Below are 23,543 nucleotides of genomic sequence, written 5' to 3'. Positions count from 1 at the left end.
TTCTTGGCTGGAAGTTTTCTCTTAAATATATCATACCACTGTCTTCTTGCCTCCATGGTTTCTGGTGAGAAATCAGCACTTAATCTTATTGGCTATCCCTTATATGTTATGCATTGCTTTTCTCTTGCTGTTCTCAGAATTCTTTGTCTTTGGCATTTGACATTCTGATGAGTATGTGTCTTGGAGTTGGTCTATTTGGATTTTTTCAGATGGGAGTATGTTGTGCTTCTTGGACATGGATATCTATGTCCTTCAATAGTGTTGGGAAATTTTCTACCATTATTTCTTAAAAAATATTCTTTCTAAAAAACAAAATAAAGTGCTTTGGGAATTGAAAAATAAAATAATCACTTGTTAAAAATATATATATTCCTCCTGCCCCTTTTTCCCTTCTCTTCTCCTTTTGGGATACCCATGACATGTATGTTTGCATGTCTCTTGCTGTTGTTTAGTCCTCTGAGACCTCATTCAATTTTTTTTCATGCTTTTCTTCACCTGTTCTTTTGTATGTTTGCTTTTGGAGTCCATTTCTTCAACCTCACCCATCTTTTCTCCTGCCTCCTCAGAGCTGCTGTTATGATTCCAGTGTATTTTTAATTTCATTTATTGTACATTTTATTCCCATATGATCTGATATTTTTCTGTGTATGCTTTCAAATTATTTTTTGTGCTCATCCAATGTCTTAATAACCTTAGTCTCTTTAGCATCTCATTGAATTTGTTAAGGAGATTTGTTTGAACATCTTTGATTAGTTGTCTCAACTCCTTAATGTCATCTGGAAGTTAATCTTGTTCCTTTAACTGGGCCATATCTTCTTGTTTCTTGTTCTCAATTGTAATTTTTTGTTGATGTCTTGGCATCTGGCTTACTAGATGTCTTTATTCTGGGTGCAGTTCCTCTCTTTAATTTAGGGCTTTCTTTCCCTTTCTCCCTTGCTGGTTGTGTAGTAGGAGCCAAGGATGTAATTGATGCTGTAAGTTGTGGAGGTTCAAGCTGCCCTCATTTCCCCAGGGAACAGACGAAGCTTCTCCCAAGTTTCATCTTTGCCAGGGGTAGGGACAGAGCCACAGCTGTATGTAATAATCCAAGTTGTACAGGCCTAGTTGTAGTTGCCCAGAGAAAGTGAGGAAGTTACACACCCTTGGCAGGGATGGAGCTACAGATGTGAGCAGCGATCTATTCAGTCTGTACCAGCTGAGTGTACCTGCAGTTACCTGAATAGGCTGGTGTGGAACTGCCAGCCTCCTCCCTGCCAGAGGCGGGGCTGAAGCCTAGGCTGGGGCTGCAGGCCAATCTGGGTGAAAGAAACCGGTCCCTACCATCACTGTGGTTTTCGGTTAGCCTGGCTTCCCCTCATGCTGGGGGCAGAGTCAAAATGGAGGCTACTGGCCTCTTTCTGACTTGGACAGGCTCAAACTTTAGCTGTTCCTAGGGTTATACTTTAGCTAGCTGGACTGACTCATCAGTAGCTGAAGTCGGTGGCCAACCTTCTCTTCCTCCCATTTTTGGGAAATGGAGCTTTCAGTTCGAGCCACAGAACAGCTCCTGGGGCTGCTTGCACCACCAGAGTAGGATGATCACTGGCCTCCATGGTGTGGTCTGTATTTTCCCAGAGAGGCTGGCGCAGGTCCCCCCAGCTTCCTCCCTGTCAGAGGTGGGGCTGGGACTTATGCTAGAGCTGCAATTTGATCTGGATGAGAAGAAGCCAGTCCCCACTGTGATTTTCAGTCAGCCCCGCTTCCCCTCATGCTGGGAGCAGAGTTAAGATGGCAGCTACCTGCCTCTTTCTGACTTGGAAAGGTTTAAACTTTAGCTGTTCTCAGGATTATACTTTAGCCCAACAAATTTACTAGTCAGTAGCTGAAGTTGGTGCCCAGTTGTCTCTTCCTCCCTCATTCTGGGGAGGTGGAGTTTCCAATTCCAGTCATGGAGCAGCTCCCAAGGCAGCTTGTGCCTCCAGTGGAGGATGGGCACCAGCCTCCAGCGCATGGAGCCTCTACTCATGAGTCTTCTCTGCAGGTGGGCAGTCTCCTCCTTCCATTCTTTCAAGGACATTGCAGGATGCTCTTCTGGTCTCTTGGAGCCCCCAAACAGGTGCTTTAGATAGCTCTGGGTGATTACTAACTGCCCTGTAGCTCAAACTAACTCTAGGATCTCCTTACTCTGCTATCTGCTAGGTGTCTTTTTTAAAAATTTCTCTGCCCTTGCCCCCTGCCCTGTTGTCTGGTCTCCAAGTCCATTCACTGTGTGTTCTGTGTCTGCTTGCATTCTTGGCAGCAATGGAAATCTGTGTCTCTTTTTGGTGTGTCATCTTGCTGTGTCAGCTCGCCGTGTGTGCCTCGCCACTCCTGGATGGGCTGGGCTTTTTTCCCACTGGGCGGCTCTCCTTGCAGGGTGCACTCCCTGCGGGTGGAGCTCCCCTACACAGGGGCATCTCTGCATGGCATGGCACTCTTGTGCACAGCAACACTGCACATGGGCCAGCTCACTTCACGGGTCAGGAGGCCCTGGGTTCGAACCCTGGACCTCCTATATGGTAGGTGGATGCTCTATCAGGTGAGTCACATCCACTTCCCACTGGTTGTCTTTTAAGACTCATGTTTAGGTTGCCTTTCACTGCTATTCAATCTGTAACAGGCAAACCCAAAATCTGATTTTCAACTTCCAAGGCACTAGCAGACTGACAAAGTTAAACACAGATTTAAAAGTTAATAGCAAAGTTAAGCACAGATGGGAACATAATAGAGAATTCTACACTTACTACGCTTACAGAAAGACCTGCCTTTAGAATCACCTAAACACAAAGCTTCCAGTGTCTGTCCACGGCAAAAATCTCATGCAGGACCCTCCAGCTTTGTTCCTCCAAGAAAATCCCTGGGTAGTCACTAAGTATGGAGTTAAGGGGTCCCAAGAAGCCCTTCCCCTGACCAAACATGAATTGGGGATGTTCTGGGGGCTGCATTCCATTAGTTACTTTCCACAAGTGGTAAAGCCCTGCTAGGCCTTTTCACTGGAGGTATTCGAGTGTTACAAGGGAATAGGCAGGGAGCTAGGAGAGCCAGGGTAATCTAAATCATGGCCCAGAGGTCGGGGAGGTTTAATACACGGCCTAGATCTTAACTCCCCCTTCACTCCCCTCATAAGGCACAACCAAGTTTAGAGAGGTCCAGAGTACAGGCCAGGACCAAGTAATTGGCTCCCATGTTGACTTAAGAAATTAACGATCTCACCTGTGACATCAAGGGTCACCTGGGGCTACTCTGGTTGATGGTTCACGTGTGGCTTCAGGCCCCTTCTGTCCTCCCCTGGGCAAGGCCCCAGTGGTCTGGGTGGTGAGATAGCTTGGGTCCAGGTTCCTGCTGACAGGGAGCCTAGATTCAGGTAACCCTAGGGTGACCGGTGCCTTTAATGGTAGCAGTTAAAAGGTGAGCCTGTCCCAGACCATGTGCCTGTCACTCCTCACCTTCTCAGTCTTGGTGACATGGTCTCGATCATTGAAAACTGAGAAAGCTCCTTCTAAAAGAGAGTCAGTGGAAGTTTGGGGGCCCAGGGAAAGTTTCTGTAGCTGTGGATATCAGATGCAGAGTGGCTGGGTTGCCAGGTTCTGCCTCTGCGTAATTGCCTGGAGCTTATTGAAATTGACCTGACATTCCAGTTTGGTAGAGCATCTCCTCACCGCTTTAAGGAGACATGGCCACATGGTCCTGGCCCTCAGATCTCTCTGTCCTTCCCTTCTCTCTTACACAGGTTTAAGGGTTGTATACAGAGCCCACTCTTGGCCATACTATGGCCTCATGGTATGGCAGAAAAAGATTAGCCTCTTTCTTTTCAGACCACCATTAGGCAGGTTATCCTAATTAGAAGGCACCCTTTATCCTAAGGGAGGATGAAACAATCCATCAGTCTGGGTGGCATTCCACAGCTAGACCTGGTTGACCAGATTGCTCACTGAGCCAGGGTCCTGGGGTACCAGAACACGCTCTTGTCCCTAATTCCAGGGACTGGGCATCCCCAGAGCCTTAGACGGAGGCCTCTGGGTCCGGTCCCCGTCCTTGACTTCCAAATTGGGCTTTCCTGCTAGGAAAGGGCCTGGCTAGGACTTTCTTTTGTCTGCTTCGCAGAGGTCTTGGGAAATAACAGTGAGCAAACTCATCTCATGACCAGGCCCAGGAACCAAGTTGCACGGTTAAACCTGACATTAAAGGCAAGTTCAAAATCAGAGACTGTTCTGTGGCTTACAGGCCAACAGCCTCAGTGCCCTCCCTGGAGGAAATAGATTCAGAGAACTTCAGGGCTTCCTGGGGGCTAAGGAGCAAACTTCTCGGCCCAGGGTGAGAATCTCTGGGCCTCGCTAATAAAACAAAAGAGGGCACAGACAGAATTTAATTAGAACTCATCAGACTCTGCAGGGGTCAGGGAGTGCCACTTAGCTCTGTCTCCTGGCTGGCTCACCACATAATGTTACCAGATGGCTCTGGATTCTGGGCTTCTAGGTTCTTGGCTTAAGTTGCATAAAAGAATTTAAGAACACGCCATAAGGTAGGCAAGGGAGTAAAGAGTTTATTAAGAAACAAGAAGATGAGAAAAGTGCATGGTCTGAGGCATGGATGAGTTCCGCATATGGGCCCAGGTCAGGGTTTTTAAAGTCTCTCTTCCTCCTCTTTCATAACGCTGGGATGGGACCCCTGCTGTTTGCTGTTTTGATTGGTTTTCCCACCTGTCAGTTTATCAGGGGCCAATGGTGAGGCCTTTTGAGGGTATCCGGGGCTTCCCTTGACCCCAAATGGTATTCTTGTTCCAAATGAGATTTTCATTCCAAATGAGATTCTTATGGCCAGAGTCTTGCAAGATCTCTCAGGAGGTTTCCAGGCAGTCTCCTGGCCGAGTGGTCTCCTGGCCATTTGGTCTGCTGGCCGAGTGGTCTCCTGGCCGTGTTCCCTGCCGGCCGTGTGCTCTGCCCGGCCAGCCAGTTTTCCCCTTTCACTATACTAACCTGTCAAGACCACCGTGCTGGAGAGGCCACAGGGAGGTGCTCACCACTCACCACCAAGGCACCAGGAGTGTGAGTGAGGCCCCCTTGGCCCCCTAGACCAAGCCCAGTGCCCCCGAATAAACCAGTGGCCTCAGTCCCACCACATGGGACAAAAATAGCCCCACCAAGGCCAGCCCAAATCCTGACCTGTAGAACCACTGGGATCTAATAGAACGTTTTTTGCTTTAAGCCACTAGGGTTGGAGTAGTTTGTAGCAATAGCAACTGGACTCTTCTGCTGTGTGACACATGTGGTCCAGAACGCTGGCAGGAGGGGGTCAGTCTGATGATGGAGTTCTGGCCACTTCTTAATAAAGTCTTTCATTCACCTTTGGCAGTTGTGAGTAAAAACACACAAAGTTTTTAAATGGAGTATTCATGATTGATTTTTATTTATAAGGAATCTCTGGCAAAAATTAAGTGATTCAGATATATATTCAAAACTTTATTTTGTTTTTAGAAATGCTCTTAGAAAAATTAAGATTAGGGAATCAAATATAGGCCTACCTGCCTTTCACTTTCATTCATATCTTCCCCAAAAGACTTAATCAAAATAAATTGTTGAATTTGCAAAATTTACTCCCAGAAAGTTATAGTCTCTCTCAGGAGCTTTCCTTGTGCTGCAGGGCTTGGTGGCAGCATTTCACAGCAGTTAGAATTGGATGTGGAGACAGTTCCCAGTTCAAATGTGCCTTTGACCCTCATCAGTGATGGCACCTGAGGAAGGGCCTCCCTTCTCTAGCCTCAGTTTCCCTCACGCAGGGAATGCCTGCTGCCAGCACCCCCCTCCCCGGCCTTGCTGGGCTTTCCTCAAGCATGTGCACCCCCGGCGGAGCCTCAGCCCTGTCACTGGGGCCGCTCCCTGAGTCAGGGGTGGGTCTGCCAGCCAAACGGGGTGCATCTTGGGTCGCCTTCTGAGGAACCCTCTCCAGAATCCCAAACTTGGCTCTCCCCAGCAACATGGGTGACCAGAGCACACAAGTTGAGAACTGCTGCCTGAACACGGGCCCACAGCCCCCAAACCACCATGCTGCAGAATTCTCCCCCGAGCAAGGTGTGCCCGGGGAGAAGCCAGGAGGCCCTGCTCCTGGGTGGGATGGGAATGCACCCTGCTCCTGCCAGGAGGCCCCGAGCCACCCTGCTCCTGCCAGGAGGCCCCCGAGCCCACCCTGCTCCTGCCAGGAGGACCCCAAGCCCACCCTGCTCCTGCCAGGAGGACCCCGAGCCCATCCTGCTCCTGCCAGGAGGAACACGCCCTGCTCCAGCCAGGGGAGGCCCCGAGCCACCCTGCACCTGCCAGGAGGCCCCAAGCCACCCTGCTCCTGCCAGGAGGACCCCGAGCCCACCCTGCTCCTGCCAGGAGGAACGCGCCCTGCTCCAGCCAGGGGAGGCCCCGAGCCACCCTGCACCTGCCAGGAGGACCCCGAGCCCACCCTGCTCCTGCCAGGAGGAATGCACCCTGCTCCTGCCAGGAGGCCCCAAGCCACCCTGCTCCTGCCAGGAGGCCCCGAGCCCACCCTGCTCCTGCCAGGAGGGCCCTGAGCCCACCCTACACCTGCCAGGAGGCCCCAAGCCCACCCTGCTCCTGTCAGGAGGACCCCGAGCCCGCCCTGCGGCTGAGGGGAGTGAGCACAGGAGTACGGGGGTGACCTTCACTGTCACAGGCAGCAGCGTCAGCAGCTGCCTCGTTTTGTTCTTTGGGGTTCAGTGGGGAGGTGCCCGGGCCATGCCTGGGTGCTGCGTTTTGTTTTAGAAACTGCTCCTTTGCCTCTGTGCCCGTGGTCCCAGCTGGGGAGTGGGGAAGGCAAGGAGAGGACCCCGGGCCTTTGGAGGGGCCGGTGGTCTGCCAAAGCCTCTGCAGGGACCCTGAGGGCCCCTGTGCTGTGGGAGCGCAGAGGCCACAGCCGGAGGCTTGCTGTAAGAACCTGCAAAGAGGTGTCAATACTTCAAGAAAACACTTGCCGAGCTAGTGATAGAAAACTAGTACCTAAGACACATTCAGACGTATAAGAGGTGTCAACTTTAACTGTTAAGTTTAATGTTGATATGCATATTACAAGAATCATACCAACTTATTCAACTGTGTCATAGTTTTACTATCCTTCCTGTGATTTTATCTAAGTATCCTTTAAATTTTTATTTATAGCATCGCTTATTAGATACTGAATATACCAGTGAATATATTTCAGTTATACTTAAAATTTTAAATATAGTGTCTTTAACTTAAAGCTTGTTTTTTTTTAAAGTAAAAGATGTTACTGCCCTGTGGTAGGAAAACTATTAAGGATTAGGCTTCCAGGGTTACACGTTCTTATCTTTCAAGTATTCTTTTTTGTATGGTACATTCTTCATCTGATTCTCCAAATAAATTAGCCCACTCCCGACACCTGGATCATTCTTGCTGGAGATGGTTCAATTCCAAAGAAGCATTTTAAAAATCAAGGTGCATGAACCCTGCTGTTAAATATGTCTGACAGTGTCACCTATTGATGGGTTGTTTTTCCATTTGGCTTATTGAGGCTGAATATCGTGTCAAGTCCTGTGTCCTAAAGGATGGGACAAAGCCACAAGACCGTGTGGTGCTTACGTAGGGGTTAAACAAAAATGCTCCCGTTGAAGAAACAGCAAATAAGCTAAACTTGACATGATTTTATGGCAAATTTCCAGGAGTCACCTAAAGGTATGAGAAGCATAATGGGAATAAACATGTGGGCAGTAGAGTTCTACAAGGGGCGAACTGCACAGTTTTAGTGTTGATGCCTTCCCCGGCTGCTCACGGCTCATGGAAACGCACTTCCTGCAGCAGCCTCCCAGAGCCGGTACCGTGAAGAGCGGCTTTGTTTGGGTGTGCGCTGCCAGCTTTCTACGCTCCAACCTCCAGCTGCTTCTCAACATGAAGAAAGGAAAAAGTTGAGAACAGAAAAACAAAAACAAAGCCTCATTTTTAGGAACTGGCCCCAAGGTTGCCATGGATTCCGGCGAGCGGCTGCGTGCAGCTGGGACCCCCGCGGCTGCTGCCGGTGGCCTGGCCTGCTCCCGGCGCTGGGATGGCTCTTAACAACCAACGGCATTCATGGGATCCGAGGGGTGCAAAACCAGCACAGGCAGGGCTCCTGGGTTTCGAGCATCCGAACTAGCCCATGGGTTTGTTCTGCATTTTGGGGCCCTGCTGGTCTGGCTCAGAAAGCAGTATCTGTACCTCTGTTATGAGCTGTGCTTTGCTTCACCTTATCTGCCTCACGTGCCAGGAGTTCGCCTGACAGGTCCAGGTTCTTTTGATAGGCAAGAGTAGTAATTTTATAATAATAATGACCATTAATTGAGCGTGTCACCTATACCAGGCACTTTACTCTGTCCATGTGTACATGTTTGTGTTTAAAATGTCATTTACTCCTCCAACACCCCTCTTTTTCCAATGCTGAGAAAGGATGTCACTCGCTGCAGGTCTCTCCACAGAGGCAGAATTTGAACCCGGCTCCAAGGCTCCAGAGCAGGGGTCCTTGCTGCCGGCTTCCTGCTGGCTGGGGCAGCATTTCTGAAATAGGAAGGACAATTGCTTCTCACTGCATTCTCCAACAGAAGCGCTTTGTCCTGCTCCACCCTGCGGTGAATGCCACCCACGTCCCACGCACAGAGGCCCCTCTCTCCTCAGGAATATCAGCCGCGGCCGGCGAGCCTCGTGAGCAGCGCGCGGTGGACACGCTGCCCTGGGCGCGGGGAGCTGTGCCTGTGCCTGGACCTTGCTCCTGGAAAAGCAGCAGAGCAGACGCCGTTCCCTGGTCGACTGCGCCAAGGCGGGCTGGGCGGGCGAGGGGTGGGCTGGAGGGGAAGGGGCGTCTCGGGGCAGGACGGGGACGCGTGCTGCATTTCCGAGGAGGCCCCTGTGCCCACCAGCCGGCCTGCCGCTACGCGGGCAGCACAGCCCCTTCCCCCTGGCTGAGGCCGAGCCTGGCTCCCAGGCCCGTCGGGGAGGACGGAGGCCACAAGGACTCGTTGGCGCGGCGCGGGTCCCTTCGGCCCTCCACCGTTTCCCCAGTTCCGCAGACTGAAATGCTGGGGGTTCTCCACAATGCGGTGCCGGCCAGCCAGGGCCGGCGCGAGGCCACGCGGCTCCCTCAGCCTGTTAGTGTGCAGGACGCTGTCCTTCCAGGCCCCGGCTGCCCCTCGGAGGAGACGCCTGAAGGTCGATACCACGACCAGCTCCGCACGTCCCCTCCTGAGCTTTCAATTAATTGCTCACTTTTATACGTGGAATATTTGTATTGATGATGCCTCGTTATGTCAGTTTGGACATTTTACATATTTAAAACCTAAGTACTGATTCTAGGCATCAGTGCTACTGTTTTTCTCCATTTGTCTGTCTAAGTTTACTCTTTCTAGATATTATCTCTTTTACATAAAGTTTTATTTTTAAGTCATTTTAGTCTAACAAGGAGTTGCAAAAATTTACTAAACCTATTTGTATTTCTTTTTAGTCAGTGCATCAGTCTGGCTCTAATCAAGTGACAGAAACCACCCAGTAATTTAAACGGGGAAAGTTTAATATAAAGGAGTGTTAAACTACGACAGCACCTGCCATGATATAAAGGAACACCCAGACGTGCCCGAGGCCTGGGTCTCACCTCCGGAGACCGCGCTGGTGCCGAGGCCAGGCTGGCCCCCGGCCACTGGGCAGGACAAGCCCTGCGGGCACCCGCGGGGTTGGGGTTAGGGTTAGGGTTAGAGCAAGAGCCCTGCGCGCTGTCCTGGGCCGCCCCACTTCCACGTTTCTCGGAGGTGCCTCTGCAGGGAGCAGCCTCGGTGACCAGGACAAAGCGCAGCGGCCTCACCAGTCAGCGCTCCGCTTCCCGGCAGCCCGCCCAGCGCCTCGGGGCCCAGGGCGGCGTCCGGCTCGGGTGAGGAGTGCAGCATGACAGGACGCAGGGCCCCCCCTGCCGTGGGGACTCCGTCCTCCCGCTGCCGCCTGCTCCTGCCACAGTGATGGCTGAGTTGTCAGCGTGCAGGCAGGGGTGGCACATGTGGCTCTGCGTGATCCCCAGCACCCCTCCCGCGCGCTCCCCTCTGAGTCGGCATTTCATTTCTTAGCAGCGACACGGCCAGCCTTGATGGCTGTTTCTGAGCTCGTGGCTATAAGTGAGCTCAGACTCCTCTCCCAGGAAACCCGCAGAATAATCTGATCTGAGCGTGGTCTGACCACCTTCACGGTAACTTCAGCCTTAGGGACCAACATTGTCAAGGCTCGTTCTACGTGGCCACTGAGAGGGAGCTTCCGCCTGCTGGGAGACACTGACGCCCGGTCCTCGGTGTGTGCGCTGCCACGTGCCCCCGTCCGCATGTAGACACGTCCCCCAAAGGCCCCTCTTGCTTTGTGGCCAGTGCGCGTGAGCGTTGGGAGCGCCACGCTCTGCCCGCTGCCGTGGATGAGGATTCAGGCCACAGCCAGGCTCGGCTCCGCCGCCCGGTGAAGGTCTTTCCCACGGAAACCCTCTCCTGAAGGCTCTTCTGCTCTGCAAGCTGGGCGTGTCTGAGCCTCTTTGGTCTGAGGTACCCCCTCCGTTGGGCAGGAAGCTGTCACTTTACCCAGCTCTCTGCTTACCCTAAACACAGGGTGGAATTCCAGATCCTTCACAATTCTCGGCACAACCTCTGGAGCACAGAGGATCAGGGCTGGTGATGGGGTGCACGTGGAGTTGGGGTGGCTTTGTGAGTGTGAGCCCTGAACTGCTCAGCTACCACACAAAGGCGGTGGGAAGCGCCTGCCGAGGCAGGTTGGGTGGACGCGCAGAAGAGGTTGGAGCCGCTCAGCAGGCTGGTTCTGGAGTGTGCAGGGTCCACGTCAAGAGGCACAGAGCAGGGCGTCTCCTGGGCCGGGCTGCAAGGTCTCTGGGCATATGGCCAGGGCAGGGCACCCCTGGGCATGCCCCTGGGTAAGTACTGAGGGAGAACTTTGAGGCAGGGGCAGGAAAGCCAACCACACTACCCCAGAACGAGGAAGCCTTGCTCCTCTAATACCCTCCACTAGTAAAGCTTAACATCATGCTCACTGTAGAGGAAAAGTAATTAAATAGTCCAGTCCATCAACCTAGGGCAAGTCCTGAAGAGTGCATTCGAGCCTAGAGGCAACAGATTGATAACTGGCACCATGCATCCCTTCAGCTCCTCAGCTTCCACAAGCAACCTTCTACACATTTGCACTCCCTCATGATAAAAAAATAATTCTTTATTTCTACCTAAAAAGATACAACTATTTTTATTAAAAGTGAAGATGTTCTCACTTTTCCCCAACTGAGAAGATGTACAATCCCAGCAGTCATGGTATCTGTTGATGGCCATATTAATTGTTCAAATTCAGTTGTAGGCCCACAGAATATTCAGTCACCTAAATATTAAATTGACAAGTTAACCTCCAACAACAGGTATATAAAATAAAAATGAGGAGAGATAATAAAATGGTTAGTACATACAAATAAGCACATGTATATAACAAGCAAAGAGAAAATGTGCCACGCTACTCTAGTCCTCTTGATGTAAGTGGTCATGAAGTTGTAGCTGATACTATGGATTTCTTCTTCAACTACCCATTCCATAGCTCCCTGGCCCTCTGTCTCGATTGCTCTGGGTTCCTTAGGTGGAGAGACCCTTCATTCCTGAAGGGTCTGAGCCTTTAGTTTCCTTTTTTTTTTTCTTCCGGTTCCTGTAGTTTTCCATTAACTTTTACTATATTGGCAATGGAAGTAGTAAGAGTTGCCTCAGAAAATCCCCTGGTTACAGACATAGTCTTCCTTGCCTCCACTGTATAGCAGTGACCCAACCTTTCCTTGATTCTGGGATCAGGTGCTTGAGCCAGGAGATTAACCATTTTTGCCTGTTGGCGCAGAGGCATAAGGAGCTTCCCAAGAGGCCACAGACGTGGACTGAGAGGGGAGAGACAATTGACAGGTCTTGGTGTCAAAGAAGTCTGAGCTACCTACTCATGAAACTTATCGTACCTTTATACTTGGCCAAGTTTCCGTCTCACATGTAACACTTCCATTTGAAAATAGATTGTTGCTACAAATACTCAGGCTTACAGCTAGATGGGTCAGGTAGTACTCAGGCTCACGGCCATCTTATGTCCCGTGGTTAGATACTCAGTCTCTGCTAAGGCCCAAGAGCAAGCTAGAAGCTGTTTCTCAAAAGGAAAATAGTTAGCTGCCAAAGGGGTCGTAGACTTGCTTCAGAATCCTAGAGGTCTATGCTGTGATTCTCCTGTTGGTGCCGTCAGAGGGTCCAAACCTCATCATTACGTGCCACGGACTTTCAGCATCACTGGCTATGCAGGTCCTAAGGACCAAGTGGTCAAGGGCCTTTTACTGCAGCCTAAACTTGCTCAGGTCCCCACTGAAACGTCAGCCTTATGGGCTGAAGTAGCACATGCAGACGTAGTGCTGTGTCTACAGTACCCTGCCAAGGGCTTCTTTTCTGTGGCAGGCAGTGTAGACGCAGCGACTTGCCCTTCACCCTGGAGGGGAGATCTCTACCTAGCCCAGACCACGGAACTCCCTCAGGAACGTCACTGAGAGGGTGGGCCCTGCATTCTTGTAGGACTTATCTCCTACCCTCTAGCTTACTTGTGTCTTACTAAGAGAATCTAAAAGTACTTGCTACTCCCTGCTTACCAGATACAACCAGCACATTATCATCAGCACAGTGTGGTGTTTTGTGGAAGGTCAAAATGATCAAGACTTCTGCAGGCCACATCACGGAAGACAGCAGGAGAAATGACACGTCCCTGAGACAATGCTGTGAAGTTGTACTGTTGGCCCTGTAAGAGTAAACTGCTTCTGGTGGCTCTCAGGAACTGATATGGAGGAAAAGCCATTAGCCAGGTCAATAGATGCATACCAAGTGCCAGGACTCTGTTTATTTTCTCCAGTAAATATACCTCATCTGGTATAGCAATTACAGTTAGAGTCAATCACAATCTGATTATGTTCAAGACAGTCGAGTGTCTCTCCATAATCCAGACATAACTTCTGCACAGGTCAAATTGGTAAATTAAGCTGTGATAGGTATCACCACTCCTACTTATTTCAACTCTTCAATAGTAGCGTTAACCTCTGAAATTCTCCCAAGGATGCAGTCTGTCTTCTAGTTTACCATCATAGTGAGAAGGGGACTTCCACTTAGCTTTTCCTGTCATAATGGCCCTCACCCCATAGGTTGGAGCCCACGTGAGGGCTTACTGCCAGTGACCAAGTTTGTCTTTTTCAATTATACAGCCAGAAACTGGAGAAATAACCACAGGCAGACCAAATGTGTCCACTGTGAGATGGAACTCCACTTACCACTTTGCCACCTTAAGTTCCTACTTTGACCAGAGGCCATAGTTCTGTGTTGGTTCCCCAGGAATTAGTGTCAATTCAGAACTAGTGCTTATTAATCCCCAAAAGATGTAGGCATTTCCTTTTCCCCAACACACAGGGACATAGTAACGGCTAAGGGCACTTTGGGGACATGTGGACATGTATTCCTGGCAGTAGTGCAGCAGACTTCCCAAAGGGACATCAAGAGGTTCTGGGCCTGACCCAAGTCAGGTCTGAAAACTAAGAGAAATCTTGATTTACCACTGTGGTGATTCAAGACAGGTTTTTGGCTGCCCAGACTGAGTTTTTCCTATTGTGGAGATTAAGGAATACTCTAGATGGCTGTTCCGAGGGACAAAGATCTCCATGGGCCATGGCGTTCTGGGTCCTGGTACCCCCTCTGCCCATGGAGTTGATTTCACACCTTATTGTGGCTCTTGTTAGAATCAGCAAGCCAGTCCCAATGGCAGTATCCCCTAGGGTAATACCGGGGCTACAAACCAAAGAGTTTTTCAAGGGTAGAGGTATTTTACTCAGTCATGTGGGAGGGGATTGAAAGTGTCACATGTGACAAATCCAGTCCAGCATTTGTATCTCTCTAAGCTTCCTCCACATCATTGAGTATAGGCTACCACTGAATTCATATTTCAGTCAGCCAATCAAGTAAGCTGTTAGAATCTACTCCAGCTGCACGGGCTAACAAATTAAGTCTGGAATCTCTAGTAAGTGCACCCATATCAATGAAGTATTTCCAGCTAGTGATAGATTCCTCCTTAGTATAACACTTTTAGAATCAACCCATTCCCACACATGTCCCCCAGGCTTCTGCTAATAGAGCTAGCAGAATCCTGCAATTCTTCTGGTGTGTAAGTTGTTTCTTCCTAGGTTGTAGTGTGTGCCTCCCTCCTCCCATGGAGCATGCTGGTTCACCCTAGCTGTGGGTCGAGTGGCAACATTGTTGGTTGGGGTGCCCTTGAGAAGGAGCAGCCCTTTCAGGACATCTGCCAGATGAGATGGTCACGGGGATTTCAAGTGGAGGAAGGCAAGTGTCCTCAGACAGCAGCGGGAAGTTCCTTCCAAAGGTAAGAGTCTCAGAATGACTTGGGGAAGTTCAAGATTTTCAATTTCATCCGAGTTGAACCAGATGTCCCCATTCCAAGTTTCAAAATCCCATTCTTTCCCATCAATGCCCTAATTTTCACAGGAGAAATTTGGCAAGACTATGAATTCAACTGTTGTAATTTAACAACTCATATAATTAGATTTTGTGTTTGGTTTTTCAGCAATATCGGTCCTGTTTAGGGCTGGCATGGAACCGTTCTGTTTCCTAGACTATGACTTGAGCTTGTCGTTTTCCCTCTGTAAGCACTGGAAAGCAACCAGTCCCTACCTCAGTCCAAATAATCAACATTGCTTCCATAACGATCATGGAGAGCAGCCTCCTGGGACACTGTGGCATGTGCTTCCTTTAATAACTTCATCACAACCACAAGGGATAGCTCGGTTGATTATGTTACTGAACACCATGGAATATTGGCATCCAGTTTTCCACTGATGAGAAACTCAGCACTGCATTTGAGTCCAAGGACATGGTCAGACCATTCCCAAAATTCCATCATTTGGGTCTATCTCCTGAGACCACTTACAGTTCTGTGTCAGTCCCAGTATAATCAGGAGATAGAAACCACATAGTAATTTACTCAGGGCAGGGTTAATAAAAAGAATTATTAAACTATGATAGGAGAATAACTATAAATGTGCAAAGAGAATTCTAAAGGGACCCTGGGGCTAAGGGTACTCAGGAAAGGGCAAACTTGGAAGAGAGACCCCTTTCCCCCATTTGGGGGTAGACCTTGCTGGGGAAGGTGTAGCTCCAGCACACTGGATGGAAGAGGCCAGAGTTGTTCCACAGTTGCTTGGGAAACGATCTGCGTTGCACAGTCAAGGTGTGCTGAAGCTCACGGTGCCGCGTCAGGAGGGGCGGGGAAGATGGCCACTGAGCCTAGTCCAGGCGGCGAGGTGGCCGGCGTGCGGCTGGGGCAGAGATGGCCCCACACACGCTGCTGACAAACCACGGGGCAGGAGCAAGGGAGACAAAGCAAACCTCCCCCCTGCAACGCCCCGAAAGGCTGGCAGGCTGCACGGAGCAGGTGCTGGAGGTGGACTGGGAGCCGAGAGGCAGGAGCTGGCAGCTGGCACATTTGTCCTTGTTCTTTTACCCCCGCACATTTACTGAGCACCAAGTGAGGAAAAAATAAAATAAACTACTCTATTCCAGATTACAACAGAAAGAGAAAGTGACCTCCAGACAGGGCTAGGTAAGAGCTTTAGCAAGTCACAGAGACCCGGGAAGCTGCTTCCCTTGGTCTTTTTCAGGTCAGGAAAGGAAGCTTAGAAAACATGCATGACTTGCTGGTGGTGATTCAGCCAGTAAACAGAGGAGACAGGATTCGAACACAAGTCCCGCTGGTTACAAAGTTCTCAGATTGACAATAGCTTTTGAAATGTCAACCCCAAAATACTTTACTCATCTGCAAATTTTTGTTACCGCTTTTGTGCCTCTTTGGGATGATTCGCCAGATCACAAGTGCTTGGAGAGCGCAGGTGAACACAGGTGGTGAGATGCGGGGAGGTGGCTGATTATGAGGCACACCTGGTCAGGGCATTCCCAAGGCACCGTCCAACTCCTGCAGGCTGTGACCTTCCACCCCAGGGTGAAAGGAGAGGACTTGGGGTGTGATTGGTATGTGTGTCACCAAATAAAAACAAGGACTTTCCAAAAGGTATTGAGTATCCTTTTCACCACTCTTAGCAGGCCTCCTGTGGACACTGGGCTCGTTAACTCCTCTGAGGCAGCCCTGCCCAGCCCCTGCCGAGGCCTGAGGTCCACGGGGCCTCACGCTGGCCAGCGGCGGCCAGACAAGCAGGCGGGCACGGTGGCAGATGGAGGCCTCCGTGGGCCTCTCCGCTGGAGCAGCCCTGGCCGCCTCCTCCCCTGCATCCAGCCAGTGCTCGGAAGCCTCCTGCCCGGACCTGTGCGTTTGTTTTGTTTGAATCAATTGATCCTTCTCTCTTTCCACTCCCGCCTGGCTTGAGAGGAGCAATCAACACCAGGTGATAAATAAAACGTCGCACAGAAAGCTGACGCCCCTCTTCCTGCCCCAGCGTGCAGCCCTGGCTCCCAGGGAGCACTTCCAGGGAGCCTGGCTGCAGCCCGGCTGCGCCAGCCAGCTCCCCGCCCCGGGCCCCCATTGGCTGCCGCCTCTGCAGTGGGACTGCGCCAGTGTCCGCAGTCCCCTCCCCGGGAGGAGCAATAAGAGCTGCCTTCTCCGGGGCTCCTGCCTCAGAACCTGCAGGGGCCGCAGCAGGAGGTGAGCGAGGCCGGAGGGGAGCACCCGTTTCTCGGGTGCGGTGAAGGGACGGGGGAGCTGGGGAGGGGTGGTGGCTGGAGGGCCCCTTAGGACTCCCGGCAGAGCACAGGGTGTCGCTGGCATTCCGCTCTAACACTGTTGCGGCTGAGCTTGCTTCCCGCTGGTGGGCACTGACCACATCGGCCCGGCTGCTGGAAGCGCTTGTCGCCTGTGCGTCTGAGGCCCACAGACCAGAGACCCCGGTGTGAGGACTCAGGCGAGTGCTCTGCTGCGTCTCTAAGGCCCCAGGAGAGGGGATCGGCCAGGGGGCTGGAAGGGCGGAGCCCGGTGCCTTAAACGCTCTCTCCCTCCTCCTGGTCACCACTGCCCCGGGCCTGGTACAGAATTGCTTCTTGGTTTCCAGTTTCCCTGTTTGACATGCCACGGTCCCTACGCCCCCTTGGACAGAACTCAGAAGTTACACGGCGGGTGAGAAACCCGTTACAACTGTGAACTGCGTCAAAGAAGTCAGGCTAGGCGGCTTTGACTTTCCGCAGGGCGCAGAGCCCTGCTGCAGAGTGGACCCTCATATTCTGTGGAACATACGAGGAGTCAAGCCAAAAACTTCTCATTTTTCATATGACAAGGTCAATGCAGAGCATTCACAAAATGGAGTGAGAAGGAAACCTGGGATACAGGATTTCCATTCCTTTTAAAGGTACTCTTTAAACCAGTTGTTTCTTAAGTCAAAGGGAAGAATTAAGCAGGAAGTAAATAGGGAAAATCAATTTTCAGTGTTAAAGAAGGAAACTGCATTTAAAAAGAACAATTTATCCCCTTCCCAATCATAGTGAAATTTAAAAACATCAGGATAATGCAAATGTTTTCTGTTTTTTGTTTTTTTAATTTGTTTCTTTGAAAGATCAGTAATTGAAAATCTAAGTCTTCTATTGGATGGGTAAGTATGAAATGTTAAATATTTTAATCCATCTGAATTGTTTTTTGTATAAGTGATGTATCTGATTTTTAGCAATTTAGAGCAAAACAGAGCAGAGCGACATCAGTAGAGTGGCGTTGGTGATCAGGCCATGACAGAACGACCTCTGCCTGTGGCCCGTGGGTCAATTTTCTTCCTCCCCAGCAGCCCCCACCTTGCAGGCTCCAGGGTGGAGACTGGGGCGCAGGGGGCAGGGCGCCCCAAGCTCTTAGGATTAATGAGAAAGCCGAAAGGCAGGTAGGGGTGAAACAAGGACACAAAATCAACAGCATTCCTAGATTGGAGTCCTAATTTTTATAGCAAGATCAAACCAAGACAAATTAGCTGTTTCCTCTGAGGCATCAGAAGTAAATAAGACTTAAAGCATTTTATTGTAACTTATTTTTAGGGTAGAAGTGATATATTCAACACAGGAGTGATTTTTCTAAAAATGAGATTTAATTTTGTTGTAATCATGACAGTGAAAAGGTTCATGTGTGATTTCATAACTAGAATGCAGGCTCAGAAGTTGGTGAATTTCTCTGCCTGAGTTTTTCAGATTTGGGAAACAAGTGTCCTTTGTAAAATGTGCCACATTCCCAGGATTGTACAGATATTTCCTCCGTCTGCACAGTCTGCACAGAATGAAGCATACAGTGTTAGTAAAGTGGGACATTTCTAACTTTGATATTTGTGGAGAATACTTATCCCCGCACTTATCCAAGTCACATTTGTGAATAACCCACCATTTCCCCAATCACTTGAAACGGCACTTTGATGAAAACTAAATCCTCGGGCTGCTCTCGGCCTCCTACTGCATTCTATCTATTCCTGTGTGAGGACCACAGCAGTTTAATCTTACTACATATGACATTTTCATTTCTAGTAGCTTGAGGCACCCCTTATTATTCTTTTGCAAAAAATTTGAGGCAATTCTACCAGGTACCAGATTTCTTTCCAGATGAGTTTTACAGTTGTTTTTGATCATATTCCTCACCCATCAAAAAATGCCCCACTGAGATTTTTATTAAAGATGATTTAAATGTATATTTTAACTCAGGAAAAGCAAGTTCCTATATTTTATGTTCCTTATCTTATGGAAGGACTTGAATTTTTCTTGCTAAATTTATTCTTAGACAACACACGTGAGCATTGCTCTATGAATAGGCTTCTCTTATATTTTCCGATTAATTATGGAATATAGGAATGCTGTTGATTTTTGTGCCCTAATTCTGTCACTGGTCACCTTACGGTTTTCTTATTAATTCTAACAGCTGGCAGCTGATGCTCTGCTCCTCTGTGCTGTCCCTTCACCCTGGGGCCCTGCGAGGCCAGAGGGCCGGGCCTGCCAGGAGGGCTTCCACCCGACCTTCCCTGCTGCTCTCCTCTGAGTTTCCACTCGTTTCCCAAAGGCCCAGCCTAGCCTGCAGCCAGCGAGCAGGGACTTACTGATGTGGCCTGTGGCAGAGAAGGAAGGGGCTAGGACAGGGGAGCGGAGCCCCACAGGGCCCAGACGCTCTCGGGCGCTCCCACCAGCTCTAAGCGGAGCTGAGGTCAGCCGCCTGTGCCTTCGCCTGTGCAGGCCACACGCGAGATGGTCTGGGCACGAACAAGCAGAATGCGTGAGGGACGGCGTCTTTCCTTTGGTCCCCCTAGGATGTCTGAGCTGGAGAAGGCAGTGGTGGCCCTCATCGATGTTTTCCATCAGTATTCCGGGAAGGAGGGCGACAAGCACAAGCTGAAGAAGTCTGAACTCAAGGAGCTCATCAACAACGAGCTTTCCCACTTTTTAGAGGTGAGTCCGGTTTTTTAAATGGACAATTTATCCATTCTTCTATTTATAAAGCCTCGTAGACGTTCTCATCTGAGCTGCCCTGAAGGTGATGCCGGTTCCTTCTGAAAACTTGTGGAAACGAGCACTCCTTTGGAGGCTGGACTAGAGGAACACCACAGTTTTCACTTTGTTGTCCTCTGACTTGTATATAGTAAGTGTGTCAAGGGAAAATTGCTCTCAAAAGCAAAAATACAGGTTCAAATAATGCTGACCTTTTTCTGAAAATCTAAGGTTTTACAGTGACAATGGCAGAATGGGATGGAAAAATAATTTATGAGTCATAGTGAACATGAGAAATCAGTTAAGAAATAAGCTTTTGTCCATGGGTCTAGGATATATTTTGGTTTTAGTTGAAGTTCAACAGGCGCCGTGGTGACGAGACACTGGGCGCACTTGGCAAACGTTTCCCAGCATTACGTCGGGCACCACCAGGGCCCGGGCCCTCTGCCTTTGCGCATGTCAGTGAATGATGGCAACACCGTCCCAGGGCACCAGGGCGGTCCATGGGTGTCCCTCAGGCGCTGGGGCCTTGCAAGAGGTGACACTGGAGAAGGGAACTTGGAGTTTTGTCCCCGACTTAGGAAGCTCCCAAGGAGCCCTGCCCTTTCCCCGGACATTTCGCCCTCTGGCATGCAGTGAGAGCACGTCCAGACACCCAATTTGACGGACTTACCCCAACCCAGACTGCCTCCACGCTGGTCCATGAGCCCCCGCCCAGTGTCTGCTGCCCTCCAGCCTCGAACCCTTGCCATGGACAGTCATCCACCAGCAGCTGGCGGCCCCCGAGGGCCCAAGCCAAGGCTGCCTCACTCGTGACTTGAGCCGGACTGAAGTGACGGTATTACAGGCCTGAGCTGTGACTCCTGCCAATGGGTCCCTCTAGAGAGCCGTGCACACAGGAGACACAGCGGACGGGGTCAGTGCACGGGGGTCTGCACAAGCCCTAATTCTGGGAAGCCCCCAGCATCCCAGGGCAGGGCCCTGTTCCACAGCCATGCCGCCCTCCCAGCTCCCAGAGCCCGACCTCTCAGCGCGGACGAGCCAGGGGCAAGGTCTATGGGTTGCTCGGGGGCTGCGGCAGCCCGTCCTCGCCCCCACGAGATACTCCATCCCTGAGTGGCACTGCCAGGGTGGAGGGGCAGGGCCTGCAGGCCTGCTGGGCCCAAGCCTGGCTCTGGGACTGGCCTTCTCAGGTTCTCAAGTTCAGAGCATGGCAGCTGCGCCAGTGCCGACCATGTCATCTAGTTCCACCATTTCTGTCTGCTGATGTCACAACTAAAAAGTCCCAGTTTCTTCTTGGGTAAATAGGACTATTGTGGGGATGAAATCAGACAGTGTTTCTCAAGTGCTCAATAGGTGGTAGCCTCTATTATTAGGGATTTAAAAACATATGAAAGAGTAGCCTATGGGAACCACAATTCATGGTAAGTGCATCAGGTATCATGAACATTTCTTGACCCGGCTTTCTCAAAGAAAATTCAGTTTGGAGTCAAATCAATCATGTAATTGAAATTAACACAATCCTCCATCCATTTTTTAGCAGATACTCACAGGCCCCACCCAGCTCCCACGGGAATCAGTTTTCTGTGTTTTTATTCAAGGCAGCCACTGCACTTCAGACTTGACTTCTTCAGGCCCAACTCTCTTGTCCTGGAGGTTTGCTCTTTTGAGCAACTTGCATTATGCTCCTCTTCAGTGTCCAGTGCCCACATTCTTCCCACATCTCACTTCTAGCCCAGCCCTTGAGATTTTGTACATCATTTAATAACTCGCTTGGCGTCAGGCAGGACTGTCAGGGAAAGTCTTGAGGACTAGAAAGCAACACAAGAAAGAACACAAGGAGTTAACAAATTTGGACAAAGAAAACTTCCCAATGTTAAGATCCACTGGAAGTCTTCATTATATGGACCTTCTCACAGAAATACATGAAAAACTTAGGCATAGAATTCTAGTTTTTCTTTCAAGACATTGGCATGTAACATGCTCAGGCTGATCTAGCCTGTATTCCTTTCTTCAGGTGGTTTGTTTTAAGCATAATTACAATACCTTGAAGCTTTTCCTTTCTTGGTTGCCTAGGTCCCACTGGCCCTAAAGTATGGTGGTAGAGAGGAGCAAAGAACCCAGAGACTTCTGCCTGGCTAGCAAGTCACAGAAGAAATCTTTCCTGGTATTTTGCATTTTATATCTTAGGTTATTCTGAGAAACATTGTTGGAGCCAGTGTACTTTTAATCACGTTTTGATAGCCCAAATCCCATTTAAATGAAGCTAGACATTTTTCTGATCTCTTTTAGGAAATCAAAGAGCAGGAGGTTGTGGATAAAGTCATGGAAACGCTGGACAGTGATGGAGACGGCGAATGTGACTTCCAGGAATTTATGGCTTTCGTTGCCGTGGTTACCAGTGCCTGCCATGAGTTATTTGAACATGAGTGAAATAGACAAAGCAGTCAAACGGTTCCTATAACAGATGGAGGAGACAGCAGAGGGCAAGGGCTTGCAGGCTAGGAGGAGCTGAGCTTTCCGGGCACACTGTAGCTGATTAGGAAACTTGATTTGCTTTGTGAATGAAAAAATGAAAACCTCTTTGTGAGGGCTGTTTTTACTGGTTCACATCATTATTTCTGCTGTATTGTTAGGCATATGCTTAAGCTGACTGGTCCCAACAACTTTTGGAAATAATCGTTTGGGAAAGCCAAGGTCCATTTATACAGCATGTTCTGTACAGCCTGTAAAGCTGTGTAGAATCCTAACCCAGAAAGAACAAAAATGACCCCCAAAAAGAATTCTGCAGCATTTGTGGTTTCCCAAAGCCTTGTCCACCATCACCTGAAAGGCTGCCCTTCCTTACGTTTGTCCATCATTAGTGCCACTGAAACCTACAGTAGGTCTGACCATCCCGTCCACCTGTGAACAGTATGCTCACGTGTGTTTCTTTCCCTAGTGAGTTATGATTACTGGGTAAATATCTAACTCAAATGGTTCTAAGTGGAAAATATGCTTCATAAACCAAGTACAGGTATCTTGACACTGAAAACTGAGAATTGAAATTGTTCATTCAGAATTCTCTGCAGTCCAGCCCTTGGGCGGATCTGCAGGGGCACTGGAAGCAGTGCGGCCCCTGCTCACAGCTGGGGTTTAGTCTCTGCCAATCTGGAGAAAGCAGTTGTGTGGCAAGAAACATCATCTCCCTGGCCTGGTCTCCTGTGTGTGAATGAACTGCAAAGTCCATCAGCCGGTTGCTGTTGGCTCGATTGTGTCTGGAGGCGGCCGGATGTCAGCGAATGTCCCTCCTGACTTGACCTCACCGAGGCAGGGTCTACTCACGCTGCTGTGGAATCAAGGTACATGGAAAGCTTAACTTTACACCTAGTAGTCATAAATTCAATTAAACCAAGCTTCAAATAATTTAAAAATCAAGTTACAAATAATAAAAATCACTTCCTGGAAGGTTCTAATTAATTTCACCCATCCCTTTTCCTGTTATTGTTTAATTTTCTAAAGGCATAAACTTCAAAATTCCATTGATTGCTTGCATTTGCATTAAATAAAAATAGCACTGAACAAGTCTCTGCAGCTCTTAAACACTAAATAAAAGCCATCGCCCTGCTCAACCGTGAAGACAAGTGACAGTCCCAGGAGTGAGATGTGGCGCTGGCCCCGCAACTTACCAGGCCCTCCTCAAGGCAAGGAGCAAGAGGCGGCCCCTACATGGACCAGGGGAGCCCCGACCCTGTGGCGCAGCTCCAGCTCCAAGCCCCCAAACCCCAAACGCCCTCCCCCTTCCCCAACCCCCTCCTCCTACTCCCCCATTTCCTCCTTTCCCCAACCCCCTTCCCCTGCTCCCCAGACCCCCTCCCCCAAACGCCCTCCCCCTTCCCCAAGCCCCTCCCCCTGCTCCCCCAAACACCCTCCCCCTTCCCCAACCCCCTCCTCCTGCTCCCCCAAACACCCTCCTCCTTCCCCCAAACCCCTTCCTCTGCTCCCCAGACCCCCTCTCCCAAACGCC

General features: G+C 50.0%; 1 protein-coding gene across 1 annotated transcript; it reads left to right on the top strand.

Annotated features, from left to right (window-relative positions):
• Window positions 1-16,280: 16,280 nt before the first annotated feature.
• Window positions 16,281-23,102, top strand: LOC131278840 (protein S100-B-like). Its single transcript, XM_058299442.2, has 3 exons — window positions 16,281-16,748; window positions 19,360-19,498; window positions 21,830-23,102. The coding sequence occupies exons 2-3, from the start codon at window positions 19,361-19,363 to the stop codon at window positions 21,968-21,970; spliced, it is 279 nt and encodes a 92-aa protein (XP_058155425.1). The 5' UTR covers window positions 16,281-16,748; window position 19,360; the 3' UTR covers window positions 21,971-23,102.
• The last annotated feature ends 441 nt before the right edge of the window (window positions 23,103-23,543 follow it).

This window comes from Dasypus novemcinctus, chromosome 6 (assembly GCF_030445035.2).
Source record: "Dasypus novemcinctus isolate mDasNov1 chromosome 6, mDasNov1.1.hap2, whole genome shotgun sequence".
In the NCBI taxonomy this organism is placed as follows: domain Eukaryota; kingdom Metazoa; phylum Chordata; class Mammalia; order Cingulata; family Dasypodidae; genus Dasypus; species Dasypus novemcinctus.
This window is presented reverse-complemented; position numbering and strand designations above follow the sequence as displayed.

Bases quoted from the DNA above. Each gene is read 5' to 3' on its own strand.
- LOC131278840 (XM_058299442.2), top strand. From the start codon at position 19,361: ATGTCTGAGCTGGAGAAGGCAGTGGTGGCCCTCATCGATGTTTTCCAT. The intron at 19,499-21,829 runs GTGAGTCCGGTT...GATCTCTTTTAG, and splicing joins AGCTTTCCCACTTTTTAGAG to GAAATCAAAGAGCAGGAGGT.